The following is a 19,849-nucleotide window of genomic DNA, read 5'->3' on the forward strand; positions in this document are numbered from 1 at the left end:
ATATTTAATCTGCTGCTCCTGAGGCTGCTGGGAGAGATTTCCCTTTTTCTTCTTTGTCCGCACAGCTCCCGGGGTTCAGCTTTGGATTTGGCCCCGCCTCTGCGTGTAGGTCGCCTGACAGCATCTGTTCTTCACTCAGACAGGATGGGGTCAAAGAAGCAGCTGATTCAGGGACTCTGGCTCACACAGGCTGGGGGGAGGGACGGGTACGGATGCGGGGCAAGCCTGCAGTGGCAGAGGCCAGAGTGACGTTGCCCCAGCCTGAGGCGTGCCGTGCATTCTCCCAGGGAAGTTGTCCCTGGATCTTGGGACCCTGGTAGTGGCGGGCTGCACAGGCTCCCAGGAGGGGAGGTGTGGATAGTGACCTGTGCTCGCACACAGGCTTCTTGGTGGCTGCAGCAGGAGCCTTAGCGTCTCATGCCCATCTCTGGGGTCCGCACTGATAGCCGCGGCTTGTGCCCGTCTGTGGAGCTCCTTTAAGCTGTGCTCTTAATCCCCTCTCCTCGCGCACCAGGAAACAAAGAGGCAAGAAAAGTCTCTTGCCTCTTCGGCAGCTCCAGACTTTTTCCCAGACTCCCTCCCGGCTAGCTGTGGCACACTAGCTCCCTTCAGGCTGTGTTCACGCAGTCAACCCCAGTCCTCTCCCGGGGATCCGACCGAAGCCCAAGCCTCAGCTCCCAGCACACGCCCACCCCGGCAGGTGAGCAGACAAGCCTCTCGGGCTGGTGAGTGCTGGTCGGCACCGATCCTCTGTGCAGGAATCTCTCCACTTTGCCCTCCGGACCCCTGTTGCTGCGCTCTCCTCCGTGGCTCCGAAGCTTCCCCCCTCCGCCACCCACAGTCTCCACCCACGAAGGGTCTTCCTAGCTTGTGGAAACCTTTCCTCCCTCACAGCTCCCTCCCACTGGTGCAGTTCCCGTCCCTATTCTTTCGTCTCTGTTTTTTCTTTCTTCTTTTGCCCTACCGAGGTACGTGGGGAGTTTCTTGCCTTTTGGGAGGTCTGAGGTCTTCTGTCAGCGTTCAGTAAGTGTTCTGTAGGAGTTGTTCCACATGTAGATGCACTTCTGATGTATTTGTGGGGAGGAAGGTGAACTCCGTGTCTTACTCTTCCACCACCTTGAAGCTCTTTACAATGAGGTATTAACTCACGTTGGTCAGAATGGCAATTATCAAAAAAAATCTAGGGCTTCCCTGGTGGCGCAGTGGTTGAGAGTCCGCCTGCCGATGCAGGGGACACGGGTTCGTGCCCCGGTCCGGGAAGATCCCACATGCCGCGGAGCGGCTGGGCCCGTGAGCCATGGCTGCTGAGCCTGCGCGTCCGGAGCCTGTGCTCCGCGACGGGAGAGACCACGGCGGTGAGAGGCCCACGTACCGCAAAAAAAAAAAATAAAAAAAATAAAAAAAATCTAGAAAAAAAAATGCTGGAAAAAGGTGTGGTGAAAAGGGAACCCTCTTGCACTGTTGGTGGGAATGTAAATTGATACAACCACTATGGAAAACAGGATGGAGGTTCTTTAAAAAACTAAAAATAGAACTACCATATGACACAGCAATCCCACTACTGGGCATATACCCTGAGAAAACCACAATTCAAAAAGAGACATGTATCACAATGTTCAGTGCAGCACTATTTGCAATAGCCAGGACACGGAACCAACCTAAGTGTCCATCGACAGATGAATGGATAAAGAAGATGTGGCATATATATACAATGGAATATTACTCAGCCATAAAAAGAAACGAAATTGAGTTATTTGTAGGGGGGCGGATGGACCTAGAGTCTGTCATACAAAGTGAAGTAAGTCAGAAAGAGAAAAACAAATACCATATGCTAACACATATATATGGAATCTAAAAAAAAAAAGGAATTGATGAACCTAGTTGCAGGGCAGGAATAAAGAGATAGATATAGAAAATGGACTTGAGGACATGGGGTGGGAGGGCGAAGCTGGGGCTAAGTGAGGGTAGCATCGACATACATATACTACCGAATGTAAAATAGTTGGCTGGTGGAAAATAGCATAGGGAGATTGGCTCGGTGCTTTGCGATGACCTAGAGGGGTGCGATAGGGAGCATGGGAGGGAGGCTCAAGAGGGAGGGGATATGGGGACATATCTATGCATATGGTTGATTTGCTTTGTTGTGCAACAGAAACTAACACAGTATTGTGAAGCAATTATACTCCAATAAAGATCTATTAAAAACAAAATTCCTAAGGCTTTCTCACATGGAGTAGAAAATGTGCCTGGAATATCCTCCTTCCTCTTTTCTTTGTTAATTGTCAAGGCCCAGGCCAGACTCCCCTTCATCCATCATTTTCTCTGTGAGCAGCCTAGCTCTCAGTGATCAATACTTTCAAGGATTATACTTTGGTATGCTAGTTGGCACTAGCTACCTTGCACTGTAATGATCCCAACATAAATATGCCTAACTTCCTTGAGCTCTTTATATATAAACGTCACCCTTTAATATAGCAATAATTTCCTGGAGTGTGTTTTCTCCTACTCATATAAATAAAAAGAGCTGAGAAGAATGTAAGAGCTAGCGTTTTCACTCCCTGTTTTTGCTTTCTGTGTTAACAATCAAAAACAGATAAATAAACAAAATTGGATAATTTCAAAGGACTGTGTAAGAGACTACATATGGTGAAGGAGAGAAAGGCTGGTCTGAATCAAGAGGGAGTCCTAGTGGCCAAGGAAGAAGTGGCTCATTCATGGGAATCTGGAAAGCTACAAAACAATTTTCTATCTTTGCTCAGCCAAGTGTTCCGAGGAACTGGTCCCAGCAGAGGGCTCTGTTCTGCCCAGGACTCCTTACATCCCACCTCATTCCTGGAACTCTCTATCCACAGACCTCACCTGATAATACTCTTCCCCAGGTCCCTGATACTCTAGTGACATTGACCTTTGTCAATTCCTAGAACACAGTGAAAGCATTCATATTTCAGGGCTTTCATGCTTGCTATTCCCTTTGCTACAGTGGTGTTCTCATGTTTATTTAAATGACAAACTTCTTATTCTTTAGATCTCTATATATCATCTCCACGGGACTTTCCTGCAATGTTCCTAGAAACATCTTCCCTGTCACTCTCTATCCCACTATTTTATTTCTTCATAGTATTTATCACCATCTAAATGGTTAACATAATTTTTTTAATGTGTTTACTATCTGCCTCCTCCCACCAGAATATAAGCTTCTGAAAGACTAAAGTCCTTTCTGTTGTGTTCTCTGTGGTCTTTCTAGTAACAAGCACAGTGTTTGGATAACAGTAGATATTTAATATCTGTTAAATAGATGTAAGAGAATATGTAGACAGGGTTAAAGCTGCACAAGGGGGATTAGGAGAAAGCTTTCCAGAGGAGGTGATTCATAAACTAAGCCTTGAATAAATTGTATAAGTATTCAGATAGACTTTTCAGTGAAGGAAACTGCAGGGAGCAATTGTGAAATTTATTTTTCACTAAATGTAAAAATATGGAACTGCAAGTAGTTCAACATTCTGAGATTATAAAAGGTTTTGGAGCAAGAACAATATGTAACTCCTAAGGAACCCCTTTTTCTATTCTCTAAGTCTACTGAAACATTGGTTAGAGTCTTAGAAATTAAAGGGGTAAAGGGTATCTAACAATACATATACTGCCATTAGTTAATGCACCTTATAAGTTTGGATTTAAATATGATTAGAAGATTGACAGACTAATAGTAATGTAAATTTAAAGAAGTTATATGATTAACAGACCTGTTTAATTTTAAGGAAAGTAAAATCAGCAAAAACTTAAATTATTTTAACTAGCAACAATATGATCATCAACAATATGATCATCAACAATGTAACAGAGAATAAAACTTAGTCAGTTGCAAAAATAGGTATAAAGGAGGCAGACCAAAGAGGGAAAGAGAATGCAGAAAGAGAAGCAGAAATCCACCAGAGAGAAATTCCCTGTTTTATAGTTCAGTGTTAGGTTCAAAGCGTACAGAGCTCAATATCTTTTTCTTCTTATTTATCCCTAGAGCCCAGCAGAGTCAGGTACCTAGGAAATTCTCAGTAACTACGGAGTTGACTGAACCATCCTTATCAGTGCCTTTGGTAGCTGGTACCTAAATTAGTTTTAATTTCCACTAAATTGGAGGAGAAAGGGTAGGATGTTAGACTGTATTTTGTATAGAAAAAATTTTAAGTACAAGTAGTTTCAAGGTATTTTATTAAGTATTTGCTCCAGTGCAATGCTATTTGTAGAGGCCCAGTTACTTGGTCTTACTTTCAGGGACCAGTATGGTTATAATATATCACAAGGAGGAATAGTGTGGTGTTCAAAGTATGTGAACTCTAGGACCAGACTGTCAGGGCCTAAACTCAAGCTGTGAGACCTTCGGCAAGTTACTTAACTTCTCTGCACCTCAGTTTACTCATCTATATATAGAAATAACAATAGTACCCATCGTATAGGGTTGTTGTGAGAAGTATAGGTAAAACAATAAAAACAATGCTTAGAATAAACACTATAAGCACTATATAACATTTACTATCATTACAATTACTTTTTCAATTGTTTTCCTACTTGAATTTGAAGATGATATTTTGACCATGAACAACCTAAATAGTTAAACTTTTTATGAGAATACAAACACTAATTATTTCATTCAAATTCCAAACAAGGATTATTTACTAATATGCTACTTACACTAACTGATTAATTGTCTTCTGCTGCTCCTTGGATCTTCTGTAACTCAGCAGCTTACTTTGTGCTGGTGCGCCAACACCTATGTCTTCCAGGGGACGAACAATGGGAGGTAACTTCAAGTTCAGAGCCTCTTTTTCTGCTGCAATGGCAGTTTTGTTTGTATCTGACATCTTGGTCCCCTAAAGATTAAAATATACTCTGAGGAGAAAAAGTCCATAAAGCCATTATTGTAAAAGCTAGCCTCGATATATTCATTACATATCAATACCAAAAATTCTAGGCCTCTTTATATCTTTTTCCCAAGGATGGCAGTTGAGATAAATGGGCAGGGATTCCTGTTACAGCTCTACCATTCATTGCTATGAAGAAATGAAGCCAGTCACTTCCCAGTGAGTGAGGGCTTCAGTTTCCTCATGGCTGAAATTAAGGAACTGGATTAGATGCTCTCTAAATACCTGTACAGTTCTAAAATTTTGAGTTCAAATTTTCCCTAAGAAGCAAATCACAACAACAACAAAATCCAGTTGTTGAGGTATAATCTCTCCCCCCAAAAAGCTGCTACTTTAACATCATTAATATTTTTAAACATCACTATTGTATCTTAGTTTTGCTACCTTCCTAGAAAGCCATACTATGACCAAACAAAAATAGGCATGCTAAGTGCATAAGAAATCTAAAATGTCATATAAATGCTGAATAATTGTGATATCAACTGCATTTGCTGCAGATGCCCACACAATTTGGAGATTCCTGCCTTGAAAAAGACAGTTTCTGCCGGCGCCCAGTTCAAAATCTCCTCCCTTGGGAGAGGGGTGAAGAGAAAAGCTGAGAACAAGAAAGTACCTCTCTGATTGTTTTCACTACTTCCCGGCTGCTCAGATAAGAGGGGTACGTTCAATGAACTTCTCTAATGGTGAACGGGAGAGAAAACAGGGTTGAATCCTCCGGAACGCCCTACGGGGTCCTGCCGAACTGGTGAAAGGAAGAGAGAAAACAGGGTTGAATCCTCCGGAACGCCCTACGGGGTCCTGCCGAGCTGGGCAGTCGCCTGCCGCGTAGAAACAAAGTTGTCGCCATAGAAACTGTCGCGGTCGCAACTAGAGAGACTGGGCAAATGTTGCCTGGAGAGGCAGTTGCTGAGCTGCCACAGATTAGGATTACCTGTCACAACAATAATTCATTACTCGAGTAAATGGAGGGTCAGTGAATGAGACTTTTTTACCTAACTCTCTTCCCTTAGAAAGGGCACGGAATCAGGATCTTCAAATTGTGGAAAACTGCAAGACTGGAAATTCAGATCCGTTGGAAAATAGATTTATATAAACACTCTCAAGGAGGATCAAGTCTTCAAGTGTCCCCATAGCGACTTCCCTGTAAATATTATAACTAATCAAGATTTTAATTTATCTTTTTTCTCTATCCAATATTTGTTTAGACAGCACTTCTTTCAGAAAATTTTTGGCAGAGAAGATTAAGCTGTGTAAATTTTTTGAGTATGCATGAAGACAGAAATGTGAAACTTTGCTATTTGAGGCTGCACAATGGATACTCCATCTAAATAATAATAGCCTACACAAATACCATGTGCATAAATAAAATTGGTAGATAAATAAATCCTGGTGGTGTATTAATGGCATATTCATTCAACAAATATTTGAGCATCTTCTATTGCCAGTCAGCATGTAAAGAATTTTTTTTAATGAGAGTAGAGCCTACACTATTGTGTCTAGCAAACAGTTCTTCCTCTAGAAATGTCATTCGAGTCAGTGAATGAACAAATTGAAATTCCTCCTAGCTTGTAAAAACAAACTATTTTCTGTGGAAAACAAAACACTTGTGATTTTTGTCACAGTGTCTTTTTAAAAAATTTTATTGAAATATAGTTGATTTACAATGTTGTGTTAGTTTCAGGTGTACAGCAAAGTGATATATATATCAGTATATATATATATATATATATATATATATGTGTGTGTGTGTGTGTGTGTGTGTGTGCATATTTTAATCAAAAACTCCTAATTTATCCCTCCCCCACCTTTCCCCTTTGGTAACCGTAAGTTTGTTTTCTATGTCTGTGAGTCAATTTCTGTTTTGTTAATAAATTCATTTGTATCATTTTTTCAGATTCCACATATAAGCAATATCATGATATTTTTCTTTCTGTGATGGTTTTTTGACATGTCAATTTGGTTAGGCTAAACTACAGAACTGAACAGAGGACAGTATTATATCATGCACTCACCTTCTCCCAGTTACTCAATCAAATACTAATCTAGGGCTGCTGTGAAGAGATTTTGCAGATGTAATTCAAGTCCCCTGTAAATTGATGTTAATCTAGGGAGATTATCTGTGTGGGTCTCACTCAGTCAGTAGAAGTCCTTTTAAAAAGTTTTAGACATGCCCTGAGTTAGACTCCAAACAGCAGCTAGGTGTACAGGTGCTCTCCCCTTTCTGGCTCTTCCCTTCCTGACAGCCTGCCCCTACAGATTGTGGACTTGCTTCATGAGCCCCTACAGTTACATAAGCCAGTTCCCTGTAAGAAACCCTATATATAAACATACAAACAATGGATACATATAGGGTATATATATAATCTACTGGTTATAATCTTAATCTTCTGCTTCCCTCATTAGATCCTAACTAATACAATGTACATCTTTTGTCAAACAGGTTTTAATAGGTATAATTTACATACTATAGAATTCACCATTTTAAAGTATACAATTCAATGGGTTTTTCAGTAAATTTATACAGTTGTGCAACCATTACCAAGATCCAGTTCTAAAAAATTTCCATCACTGCAAAAAGTTCCCTTGACGTCATAAACAGTCAATCCTCACTCCCACCTCCAGTCCTAGGCAACCAGTGATTTGCTTTTGGTCTCTATAGGTTTACAACTTCTGAAAATTTCATATACATGGAATCATGTATTATGTGGTCTTTTGTGTCTGGCTTCTTTCACTTAATAATGTGTTTGAGGTTCATCTATACGTTGTATGTGAGAGAAGTTCATTCTTTTTACTGATGGATAGTCTTCCATTACATGGATATATCATATTTGGTTTATTCATTCACAAGTTGATGGACATTTGGATTGCTTTCAGTTCGGGGCTATTATGAATAATCCTTCCATGAACATTTGTGTGCAAATCTTTGGATGAACATACATTTTCATTTCTCATTCGTAGGAATTGCTGGGATAAATGATAAGTGTATGTTTGACCTTTTAAGAAACTATCAAACTGTTTTCCAAAGTGGCTGAAAGATTATACATTTCTACCAGAAAAATATAAGCATTCCCATTTCTCCACATCCTTGCCAACACTTGGTATTGTCTATCTTTTTTATTCGAGGTATTTGAATGGGCATACAGTGGTATCTCATTGTGGTTTTAATTTGCATTTCCCTAAGTGCAAATATGTTGAATATCTTTTCATGTGCTTATTATCCATTAACATATCTTTTTTTTTATGAAATGTCTATTTAGATCTTTTAACCATTTTTAAATTGGAATATTTCCATTTTTATCATTAAGGGGTAAGAGTTCTTTACATTCTGGATACAAATCCTTTATCAGATAATTTGCAAATATATTCTCTTGGCCTGTAGCTTGCCTTTTCATTTTCTTAATGGTATCTTTTTTTTTAAACATCTTTATTGGAGTATAATTGCTTTACATTGTTGTGTTCGTTTCTGCTTTATAACAAAGTGAATCAGCTATACGTATATATATATACCCATATACCCTTCCTCTTGCGTCTCCATCCCACCCTCCCTATCTCACCCCTCTGGTGGTCAAAAAGCACTGAGCTGATCTCCCTGTGCTATGCAGCTGCTTCCCACTAGCTATATACTTTATATTTGGTAGAGTATACATGTCAATGCCATTCTCTCACTTCGTCCCAGCTTACCCTTCCCTCTCCCTGTGTCCTCAAGCCCATTCTCTACATCTGTGTCATTATTCCTGTCCTGACCCTAGGATCTTCAGAACAATTTAATTGTATTTTTTAGATTCCATATATATGTGTTAGCATATGTTATTTGTTTTTCTCTTTCTGACTTACTTCACTCTGTATGACAGACTCTAGGTCCATCCACCTCACTACAAATAACTCAATTTCATTTCTTTTTATGGTTGAGTAATATTTCATTGTATGTATATGCCACATCTTCTTTATCCATTCATCTGTCGATGGACACGTAGGTTGCTTCCATGTCCTGGCTATTGTAAATAGAGCTGCAGTGAACATTATGGCACATGACTCTTTGAATTATGGTTTTCTCAGGGTATATGCCCAGTAGTGGGATTGCTGAGTCATATGGTGGATCTATTTTTAGTTTTTTAAGGAACTTCCGTACTGTTCTCCATAGTGGCTGTATCAATTTACATTCCTGCCAACAGTGCAAGAGGGTTCCCTTTTTTCCACACAATCCACAGCATTTATTGTTTGTAGATCTTTTGATGATGGCCATTCTGAACGAAGTGAGATGATATCTCATTGTACTTTTGATTTGCATTTCTCTAATGATTAATGATGTTGAGCATTCTTTCATGTGTTTGTTGGCAATCTGTATATCTTCTTTGGAGAAATGTCTATTTAGGTCTTCTGCCCATTTTTGGATTGGATTGTTTCTTTGATATTGAGCTGCATGAGCTGCTTGTATATTTTGGAGATTAATCCTTTGTCAGTTGCTTCATTTCCAAATATTTTCTCCCATTCTGATGATTGTCTTTTCGTCTTCTTCATGGTTTCCTTTGCTGTGCAAAAACTTTTAAGTTTCATTAGGTCCCATTTGTTTATTTTTGCTTTTATTTCCATTTCTCTAGGAGGTGGGTCAAAAAGGACCTTTCTGTGATTTACATCATAGAGTGTTCTGCCTATGTTTTCCTTGAAGAGTTTTATAGTGTTTGGTCTTACATTTAAGTCTTTAATCCATCTGGAGTTTATTTTTGTGTATGGCATTACATAGTGTTCTAATTTTATTCTTTTACATGTAGCTGTCCAGACTTTCCAGCACCAATTATTGAAGAGGCTGTCTTTTCTCCACTGTATATTCTTGCAGCCCTTATCAAATATAAGGTGACCATATGTGTGTGGGTTTATCTCTGGGCTTTCCATACTTTCCACTGATCTATATTTCTATTTTTGTGCCACTTCCATACTGTCTTGATTACTGTAGCTTTGTAGTATAGTCTGAAGACAGGGAGCCTGATTCCTCCAGCTCCCTTTTTCTTTCTCAAGATTGCTTTGGTTATTCAGGGTCTTTTGTGTTACCATATATATTGTGAAATTTTTGGTTCTAGTTCTGTGAAAAATGCCATTGGTAGTTTGATAGGGATTGCATTGAATCTGCAGATTGCTTTGGGTAGTAGGGTCATTTTCACAATGTTGATTCTTCCAAACCAGGAACATAGTATATCTCTCCATCAGTTGGTATTATCTTTAATTTCTTTCATCAGTGTCTTATAGTTTTCTGCATACAGGTCTTTTGTCTCCTTAGGTAGGTTTATACCTAGGTATGTTATTCTTTTTGTTGCAATGGTAAAAGGGAGTGTTTCCTTAATTTCTCTTTCCGATTTTTCATCATTAGTGTATAGAAATGCAAGAGATTTCTGTTCATTAAATTTGTATCCTGCTACTTTAGCAAATTCATTGATTAGCTCTCGTAGTTTTCTGGTAGCATCTTTAGGATTCTGTATGTATAGTATCATGTCATCTGCAAACAGGGACAGTTTTAACTCTTCTTTTCCAATTTGGATTCCTTTTTTTTTTTTTTTTGCAGTATGCGGACCTCTCACTGTTGTGGGCTCTCCCATTGTCCCCTGCATCGGCAGGCAGACTCTCAACCACTGCGCCACCAGGGAAGCCCTGTATTCCTTTTATTTCTTTTTTGTCTCTGATTGCTGTGGCTAAAACTTCCAAAACTATGTTGAATAATAATGGTGAGAGTAGGCAACCTTGTATTGTTCCTGATTTCAGAGGAAATGGTTTCAATTTTTCACCATTGAGAATGATGTTGGCTGTGGGTTTGTCATATATGGCCTTTATTATGTTGAGGTAAGTTCTCTCTATGCCTACTTTCTGGAGGGTTTTTATAATAATTGGGTGTTTGTTGAATTTTGTTGAAAGCTTTCTCTGCATCTATTGAGATTATCATACGGTTTTTATCCTTCAGTGTATTAATATGCTGTATCACATTGATTGATTTGTGTATATTGAAGAATCTTTGCATTCCTGGGATAAACTCCACTTTATCATGGTGTATGGTCCTTTTAATGTGCTGCTGCTGGATCGTTTGCTAGTACTCTGTTGAGATTTTTGCATCGATGTTCATCAGTGATATAGGCCTGTAGTCTTCTTTTCTTGTGACATCTTTGTCTGGTTTTGGTAACAGGGTGATGGTGGTGTCGTAGAATGAGATTGAGAGTGTTCCTCCCTCTGCTATATTTTGGAAGAGTTTGAGGATAGGTCTTAGCTCTTCCCTAAATGATTGATAAAATTCACCTGTGAAGCCATCTGGTCCTGGGCTTTTGTTTGTTGGAAGATTTTTTTTTTTTTTTTACAACTTTCAGTTGTATTCATCTTTGCTATTGTTTCCTTCATTTGTTTTTCATTTATTTCTGATCTGATCTTTGTGATTTCTTTCCTTCTGCTAACTTTGGGTTATTTTTGTTCTTCTTTCTCTAATTGCTTTAGGTGTAAGGTTAGGTTGTTTATTTGAGATTTTTGTTTCTTGAGGTAGGATTGTATTGCTATAAACTTCCCTCTTGGAACTGCTTTTGCTGCAGCCCATAGCTTTTGGGTCGTCGTGTTTTCAATGTCATTTGTTCCTAGGTATTTTTTAATTTCCTCTTTGATTTCTTCTGTGATGTCTTCCTTGTTTAGCACTGTATTATTTAGCCTCCATGTGTTTGTATTTTTTTATAGTCTTTTTCCTGTAATTGGTATCTATTCTCATAGAGTTGTGCTCGGAAAAGATAACTGATATGATTTCAATTTTCTTAAGTTTACCAAGGCTTGATTTGTGACCCAAGATATGATCTATCCTGGAGAATGTTCCATGAGCACTTGAGAAAAAAGTGTATTCTGTTGTTTTTGGATGGAATGTCCTATAAATATCAATTAAGTCCATCCTGTTGAATGTATCATTTAAAGCTTGTGTTTCCTTATTTATTTTCATTTTGGTTGATTTGTCCATTGGTGAAAGTGGGGTGTTAAAGTCCCCTACTATGATTGTGTTACTGTCAACTTCCCCTTTTATGGCTGTTAGCATTTGCCTTATGTACTGAAATGCTACTATGCTGGGTGCATAAATATTTACAATTTTTGTATCTTCTTCTTGGATTGATCCGTTGATCATTATATAGTGACCTTCGTCTCGTGTAACAGTCTTTATTTTAAAGTCTATTTTGTCTGATATGAGTATTGCTACTCCAGCTTTTTCTTTTTTTTTTTTTTTCCAGTACACAGACCTCTCACTGTTGTGGCCTCTCCCACTGCGGAGCACAGGCTCTGGACGTGCAGGCTCAGCGGCCATGGCTCACGGGCCTAGCCGCTCCGCAGCATGTGGGATCTTCCTGGACTGGGGCATGAACCCGTGTTCCCTGCATCGGCAGGCAGACTCTCAACCACTGCGCCACCAGGGAAGCCCTCCAGCTTTCTTTTAATTTCCATTTCCATGGAATATCTTTTTCCAACCCCTCACTTTCAGTCTGTATGTGTCCCTAGATCTGAAGTGGATCTCTTGTAGACAGCATATATACAGGTATTTTTTTTGGGTATCCATTCAGCCAGTCTATGTCTTTTGGTTGGAGAATTTAATCCATTTACATTTAAGGTAATTATCAAAATGTATGTTCTGGGGGACGAGGGGAAGATGGCGGAATAGTAAGATGCGGAGATCACCTTCCTCCCCACAGATACAGCAGAAATACATCTACACGTTGAACAACTCCTACAGCACACCTACTGAATGCTGGCAGAAGACCTCAGATCTCCCAAAAGGCAAGAAACTTCCCAAGTACCTGGGTAGTGCCAAAGAAAAAGGAATAAGCAGAGACAAAAGGATAGGGACGGGACGTGTACCAGTGGGAGGGAGCTGTGAAGGAGGAAAGGTTTCCACACACTAAGAAACCCGTTCGCGGGGGAAGACTGTGGGTGGCGGAGGCGGAAGCTTCGGAGCCGCGGTGGAGAGCACAGCAATGGGTGCGGAGGGCAAAGCGGAGAGATTCCCGCACAGAGGATCGGTGCTAATCAGCACTCACCAGCCCAAGAGCCTTGTCTGCTCACCCACCGGGGTGGGCAGTGCTGGGAGCTGAAGCTCAGGCTTCGGTCAGAGCGCAGGGAAAGGACTGGGGTTGGCGGTGTGAACACAGCCTGCAGGGGGTTAGTGCACCACGGTTAGCTGGGAGGGAGTCTGGGGAAACGTCTCGACCTGCCGAAGAGGCAAGAGACTTTTCTTGCCTCTTTGTTTCCTGGTGCATGAGGAGAGGGGAGTAAGAGTGCTGCTTAAAGTAGCTCCAGAGATGGGTGCGAGCCGCGGCTAAAAGTGCGTACCCCAAAGACGTGCATGAGACGCTAAGTCTGCTGCTGCTGCCACCAAGAAGCCTGTGTGTGAGCACAGGTCACTATCCACACCCCCCTTCCGGGGAGCCCGTGCAGCCCGCCACTGCCAGGGTCCCGGAATCCAGGGACCACTTCCCTGAGGGAACGCACTGCACACCTCAGGCTGGTGGAACCTCATGCTGGCCTCTGCCGCCGCAGGCCCACCCCGCAGTCCGTACCCCTCCCTCCCCCCGGCCTGAGTGAGCCAGAGTCCCCGAATCAGCTGCTCCTTTAACCCTGTCCTGTCTGAGAGAAGAACAGACGCTTTCAGGCGACCTACATGCAGAGGCGGGGCCAAATCCAAAGCTGAACCCCGGGAGCTGTGTGAACAAAGAAGAGAAAGGGAAATCTCTCCCAGCAGCCTAAGAAGCAGTGGATTAAATCTCCACAATCAATTTGATGTACCCTGCATCTGTGGAATGCATGAATAGACAACGAATCATCCCAAATTGAGGGGGGACTTTGAGAGCAAGATTTACGACTTTTTCCCCTTTTCCTCTTTTTGTGAGTGTGTATGTGTATGCTTCTGTGTGAGATTTTGTTTGTATAGCTCTGCTCTGACCATTTGTCCTAGGGTTCTATCCGTCGGTTTTATTTTTTTTCCTAATAATTATTTTTTATTTTCATAACTTTATTTTACTTTATCTTCTTTCTTTCTTTCCTTCCTTCCCTCCTTTAGACAACGAATCATCCCAAAATGAGGAGGTGGACTTCGAGAGCAAGGTTTATGATTTTTTCCCCTTTTCCTCTTTTTGTGAGTATGTGTATGCTTCTGTGTGAGATTTTGTCTGCATAGCTTTGCTTCCACCATTTGTCCTAGGGTTCTATCTGTCCATTTTGTTGTTGTTGTGGTTGGGTTTTTTAAATTTTTTTTCTTAATAATTATTTTCTATTTTAATAACTTTATTATATTTTATCTTACTTTATTTTATTTTACTTTATCTTCCTTCCTCCTGCTCTCCATCCCTCCTTTCTTTCTTTCCTTCTTTCTTTCTTTCTTTCTTTCTACTTCTACTAATTCTTTCTTTCTACCTTTTCTCCCTTTTATTCTGAGCCGTGTGGATGAAAGGCTCTTGGTGCTGCAGCCAGGAGTCAGTGCTGTGCCCCTGAGGTGGGAGAGCCAACTTCAGGACACCGGTCTACAAGAGACCTCCCAGCTCCACATAAGATCAAATGTTGAAAATCTCCCAGAGATCTCCATCTCAACACCAGCACCCAGTTTCACTCAACGCCCAGCAAGCTACAGTGCTGGACACCCTATGCCAAACAACTAGCACAACATGAACACAACCCCAACCATTAACAGAGAGACTGCCTAAAATCTTAATAAGTCCACAGACACCCAAAAACACACCACCAGACGTGAACCTGCCCAATAGAAAGACAAGATCCAGCCTCATCCACCAGAATACAGGCACTAGTCCCCTCCACCAGGAAGCCTACACAACACAAAAGCTGAGAGAGTTCAGCACCACCAAACCAGCTTTACAACAAATGCTAAAGAACTTCTCTAGGCACAACACAAGTGAAGGAAAAGACCTACAATAATGAACCCAAAACAATTAAGAAAATTGGATTAGGAACATACATATCGATAATTACCTTAAATGTAAATGGACTAAGTGCTCCCACCAAAAGACACAGATTGGCTGAATGGGTACAAAAACAAGACCCATATATATGCTATCTACGAGTGACCCACTTCAGACCTAGAGACGCATACAGACTGAAAGTAAGGGGATGGAAAAAGTTATTCCATGCAAATGGAAACCAAAAGAAAGCTGGAGTAGCAATTCTCATATCAGACAAAACAGACTTTAAAATAAAGACTATTAGAAGAGACAAAGAAGGACACTACATAATGATCAAGGGATCTATCCAAGAGGAAGATATAACAATTGTAAATATTTATGCACCCAACATAGGACCACCTCAATACATAAGGCAAATACTAACAGCCATAAAAGCGGAAATCGAAAGTAGCACATTCATAGTAGGGGACTTTAACACTCCACTTTCACCAATGGACAGATCATCCAAAATGAAAATAAATAAGGAAACACAAGCTTTAAATGAAACATTAAACAAGATGGACTTAATTGATATTTATAGGGCATTCCATCCAAATACAACAGAATACACATTTTTCTGAAGCGCTCATGGAACATTCTCCAGGATAGATCATATCTTGGGTCACAAATCAAGCCTTGGTAAATTTAAGAAAATTGAAATTGTATCAAGTATCTTCTCTGACCACAATGCTATGAGACTAGATATCAATTACAGGAAAAGATCTGTAAAAACTACAAGCACATGGAGGTAAACAATACACTACTTAATAATGAAGTGATCCATGAAGAAATCAAAGAGGAAATAAAAAAATACTTAGAAACAAATGATAATGGAGACACAATGACCCAAAACCTATGGGATGCAGCAAAAGCAGTTCTAAGAGGGAAGTTTATAGCAATACAATCCTACCTTAAAGGGTTTTTTTAAAATATAAATTTATTTATTTTATTTTTGGCTATGTTGAGTCTTTGTTGCTGCGTGCAGGCTTTCTGTAGTTGCAGTGTATGTGGGCTACTCTTTGTTGCAGTGTGTGGGCTTCTCACTGCGGTGGCTTCTCTTTATTTCAGAGCACAGGATCTAGGCGCACGGGTTTCAGTGGTTGTGGCTCACAGGCTCTAGAGCACAGGCTCAGTAGTTGTGGTTCATGGGCTTAATTGCTCCGCAGCCTGTGGGATCTTCCTGGACCAGGGCTCGAACCCATGTCCCTTGCATTGGCAGGCGGATTCTTAACCACTGCACCACCAGGGAAGCCCAGGCTTGATTATATAAAAGCACTTATGGATAACGACACAAAAATATGATTCTCCAGTACTATACAAGAAGTTTTTTTCTATTTCTTAATATAAATGATGAAGATGCTAAGAGAACTTATGAAACAAACTTACTATGCTTTAAACTATGTATTGTTATTTCAAAATTAAGAATGGGAGTGCAGGAAAAGAAATGAGTCCATATGCTTAAGAGTTTTTTATGGAGCTAAACTGTGTTGTTTTACGTAAGTTCTTTGACTGAATTTCTTTTCTTCGAACTAAGTTTATGATTGCTGTTATAGTAACATTAATTATACTTATATTAAGTGACATAGTTGTACCTCAATTTTAAAAATGAGAAAAATGATATAGCTGTATCATATACATACTATGCTATATAGTATATTAATATATAATGTAATCATAAATTATGATAAATATTTTTAAATATAAGAAACAAATAGCACTGTTGGTGGGACTGTAAATTGATGAAGTCACTATGGAAAACATTATAAAAACAGAAGTTCCTCAAAAAATTAGAAGTAGAACTACCGTATGATTCAGCATTCCATTTCTGGTTATATATACACACAAAGGAAACAAAATCAATATCCCAAAAACGTCTCTGCACCCCCATGTTCTGTGCAGGATTATTTACAATAGCCAAGACAAGGAAACAACCTAAATGTTAAGTGTCCATAGATGGATAAATGGGTAAAGAAAATGTAAGATATATAGATATAGAAATGATATAGATATATAGATACAGATATATAATGTAATATTATTCAACAATAAAAAAGGAGATCCTGCCATTGTGACAACATGGATGGACCTCAAGGGCATTATGCTAAGTGAAATAAGTCAGACAAAGACAAATACTGTATGATTTCCATTATATGTGGAATCAAAAAAAAATTAATTCATAGATATGGACAACAGATTGGTGTGGGGGGAGGGATGGATGGAGGAAATGGATGAAGGTGATCAAAAAGGTAAAAACTTCCAGTTATAAGATAAACAAGTTCTGGGTATATAATGTACAACATGGTGACTACAGTATATGTTAAAGTTGCAAACAATAGATCTTAGAAGTTCTCATCACAAGAAAAAGAACTGTAACTATTGATATAATGGATGTTAATTAAACTTATTGTGGTAATCATTTGGCAATATATACTTATATCAAATCATTATGCTGTACACCTTGGACTAATACAATGTTATATATCAATTATATCTCAGTAAAACTGGAAAAATAATTTAAAAAGAAACAAATAAATAGAAGAGATTGATTCCCTTAAACAGAAAGCAAATAGAAATTATTAAATTTTGGGGACTTTCCTGGTGGCGCAGTGGTTAAGAATCCGCCTGCCAATGCAGGGGACATGGGTTCAATCCCTGGTCTGGGAAGATCCCACATGCTTTGGAGCAACTAAGCCTGTGTGCCACAACAACTGAGCCCACATGCCACAACTACTGAAGCCCGCGTGCCCTAGAGCCTGTGCTCCGTGACAAGAGAAGCCACCACAATGAGAAGCCCGCTCACCGCAACGAAGAGTAGCCCCTGCTCACCGCAACTAAAGAAAGCCCACACGCAATGAAGACCCAATGCCAACAACAACAAAAAAAATTATTAAATTTTGAATATATGAGTAAATAGGTTACCCTGAAGTGATATCACCAAAATTACTCAAAATTTCTGAGTGCTATCCCTCAAAATTAGTTTCATGTTAACCTTAAGTTAAAAAAGATAAAAGTATATTAATGATCTATGCCAATGTTATTAACTAATTACAAGAAACTTGTCTTCACACACTAACTCCTGCAGATATACGTATAAGTAATAAAAATAACTCCAACAACCGTAACTTTTGATTAGTGAAAGTTAGCTTGTGTTTCTTGGTATGAATTGAGAATGGATGAATAAAATGATCTCTATTAGATGCTTCTCCTTTTGGCATGAGGAAAAGCATAGTATTGGTTCAGTCTTGTAATCTCAAATTTTAATTATATAATGTATATAATTTATATACATAATTGTGCTACAGTTTAGCCTCATAAAATAAACACACCATTTATTATTTTTAAGTCTGTAGAGTTCAGATTAAACTTTCTTTGGGAAGTTGTGACACTTTCAGAACACTTGCAGATACTTTCTCCTGAAAGAACTGACAAAAGATAATGTAAGATAGTGAAAAGAGGAAGGTACTGAACTATGGGTATACTACGTTCCTATCTGTGCAAAAAAGTGGGGGGAACGGTATAAATTCATAAATGTTTGTGCATGCATAGAAGTCAGAGGCGGGAAGATTACCTTTTTTTCACTACAAATATATTTTTACTCTTGGAAAAAATTTAAATATCAAAAAAATAAACCCTAAAAGAAAGTATGACACTTCAAGGCATGTATCTTAAACTCGGATTAAGACTGCTACAGTGCTACAGAGTTAAATTAGATCAGCTTGCTTGGAGGAGAGTCATTTTCTAATAGGGTGGTGTTTTTTTTTTTTAGCCTCCCGGAGCAGGTTGCAGGATCTTAGTTCCCAGACCAGGGACTGAACTCTGGGCCTCAGCAGTGAAAGCCTCGAGGTGTAACCACTGGACCGCCAGGGATTCCCACATTTCCTAATAGGGCTTTTATCTTTCAGCTTATTTAAGATTGAGTTCTGCAAAGATGCATGAAGAAAAATGCCATTTCAAAATTTATATTTGCTAATGTGGGTACTATGATACTATGAACTGGAGTACTGAGACTTATTTTCTTAAGTCAACTGATACAATGTAATGACTTTTACACTACACTGTAGCCCCAGATTACATACATACCACCAGGTATCCAGTTACCTTGTCAAATGCTTGCTGCGTGGGGAGAGGGGAGGACAGGAATATACATTTCAAATGACTGCAAAATTCATCCTTCTTTTAGAAGAGGCTTATTTTCCTTATTGTAAGCCAGGGGAAAGGGTATGGCTTATTATTAGATACCCAAAAAATAAACATTCTAGTTGTAGGAGACGGGAAAGTACATACAAACATATCACCTGTCAAGAGAAGCGAATTCTCAATTTTTTCTCTGAATCTTCAAGAGTTGTTTTTTTTCAGTTAATCAGAGTATTAATTATATTTAACACAAAATCTGTTTCTTGAAATACTTGCTTCATTTGGCTTTCAAAGAAGCTACATTTCTCATATCCTCTTACTTACTGGCTATTCTCAGTCTCCTGCCATTCATTAGGCAATGTCTGTTTGGTCTTGAGCAGGTAACTTAATCTCTCTGGTCCTCACATCCGTAAAAGACGTTTTTAGCACAGTCACCGCTCACTGACTGGGAGCTACTATATATCGTTCGTAGTTACTACCACAAAACCTCTGCTCCGCGCGTCGGCGCTGGCTAGGCCTGAGGTGAACCCACCACACCTCGGAAGACGGTGAGCAGCCTCGGGAATGCTGTGGAAAAGTGAGCAACACTTTCCACACCCGAGGCCAGGCTGGCAATCCGGGTGGAGTTCCCTACGCCCTCGCGCCAGGAAGCCCCAGGAAGCACCAGAAGGCACGGGGTTAACAACCAGGAACTGCGCCAGCCTCCGCCGGGGAAGCGAAACCCGTGACACCACCCCAGCCAGTTCCGTCTTGGGCGCGCCTTCGCTTCCGCCCGCTAACTGCACTTTCGATAAAAACATGGAGTCTAATATTTCCCTCTGGAACTTCTATATTTTCTTCATTTTTCCATCCTTA

General features: G+C 39.8%; 1 protein-coding gene across 1 annotated transcript in view; it reads right to left on the bottom strand.

The window, feature by feature from the left end:
• DNAH12 (dynein axonemal heavy chain 12) overlaps positions 1-19,736 on the bottom strand; it is a 226,941-nt gene extending 207,205 nt beyond the window's left edge. The window contains exons 1-3 of the mRNA XM_024746372.1: positions 19,319-19,736; positions 5,527-5,655; positions 4,684-4,881 (exon numbers count right to left, since the gene is read on the bottom strand). Coding sequence (XP_024602140.1) covers positions 4,684-4,853 — 170 coding nt within the window. The 5' untranslated portion in view covers positions 4,854-4,881; positions 5,527-5,655; positions 19,319-19,736. The remainder of the gene's footprint in view (positions 1-4,683; positions 4,882-5,526; positions 5,656-19,318) is intronic.
• Between the last annotated feature and the right edge of the window lie 113 nt (positions 19,737-19,849).

The sequence above is a fragment of the Neophocaena asiaeorientalis genome, unplaced genomic scaffold (assembly GCF_003031525.2).
Source record: "Neophocaena asiaeorientalis asiaeorientalis breed wild unplaced genomic scaffold, Neophocaena_asiaeorientalis_V1.1 scaffold251, whole genome shotgun sequence".
Taxonomy (NCBI): domain Eukaryota; kingdom Metazoa; phylum Chordata; class Mammalia; order Artiodactyla; family Phocoenidae; genus Neophocaena; species Neophocaena asiaeorientalis.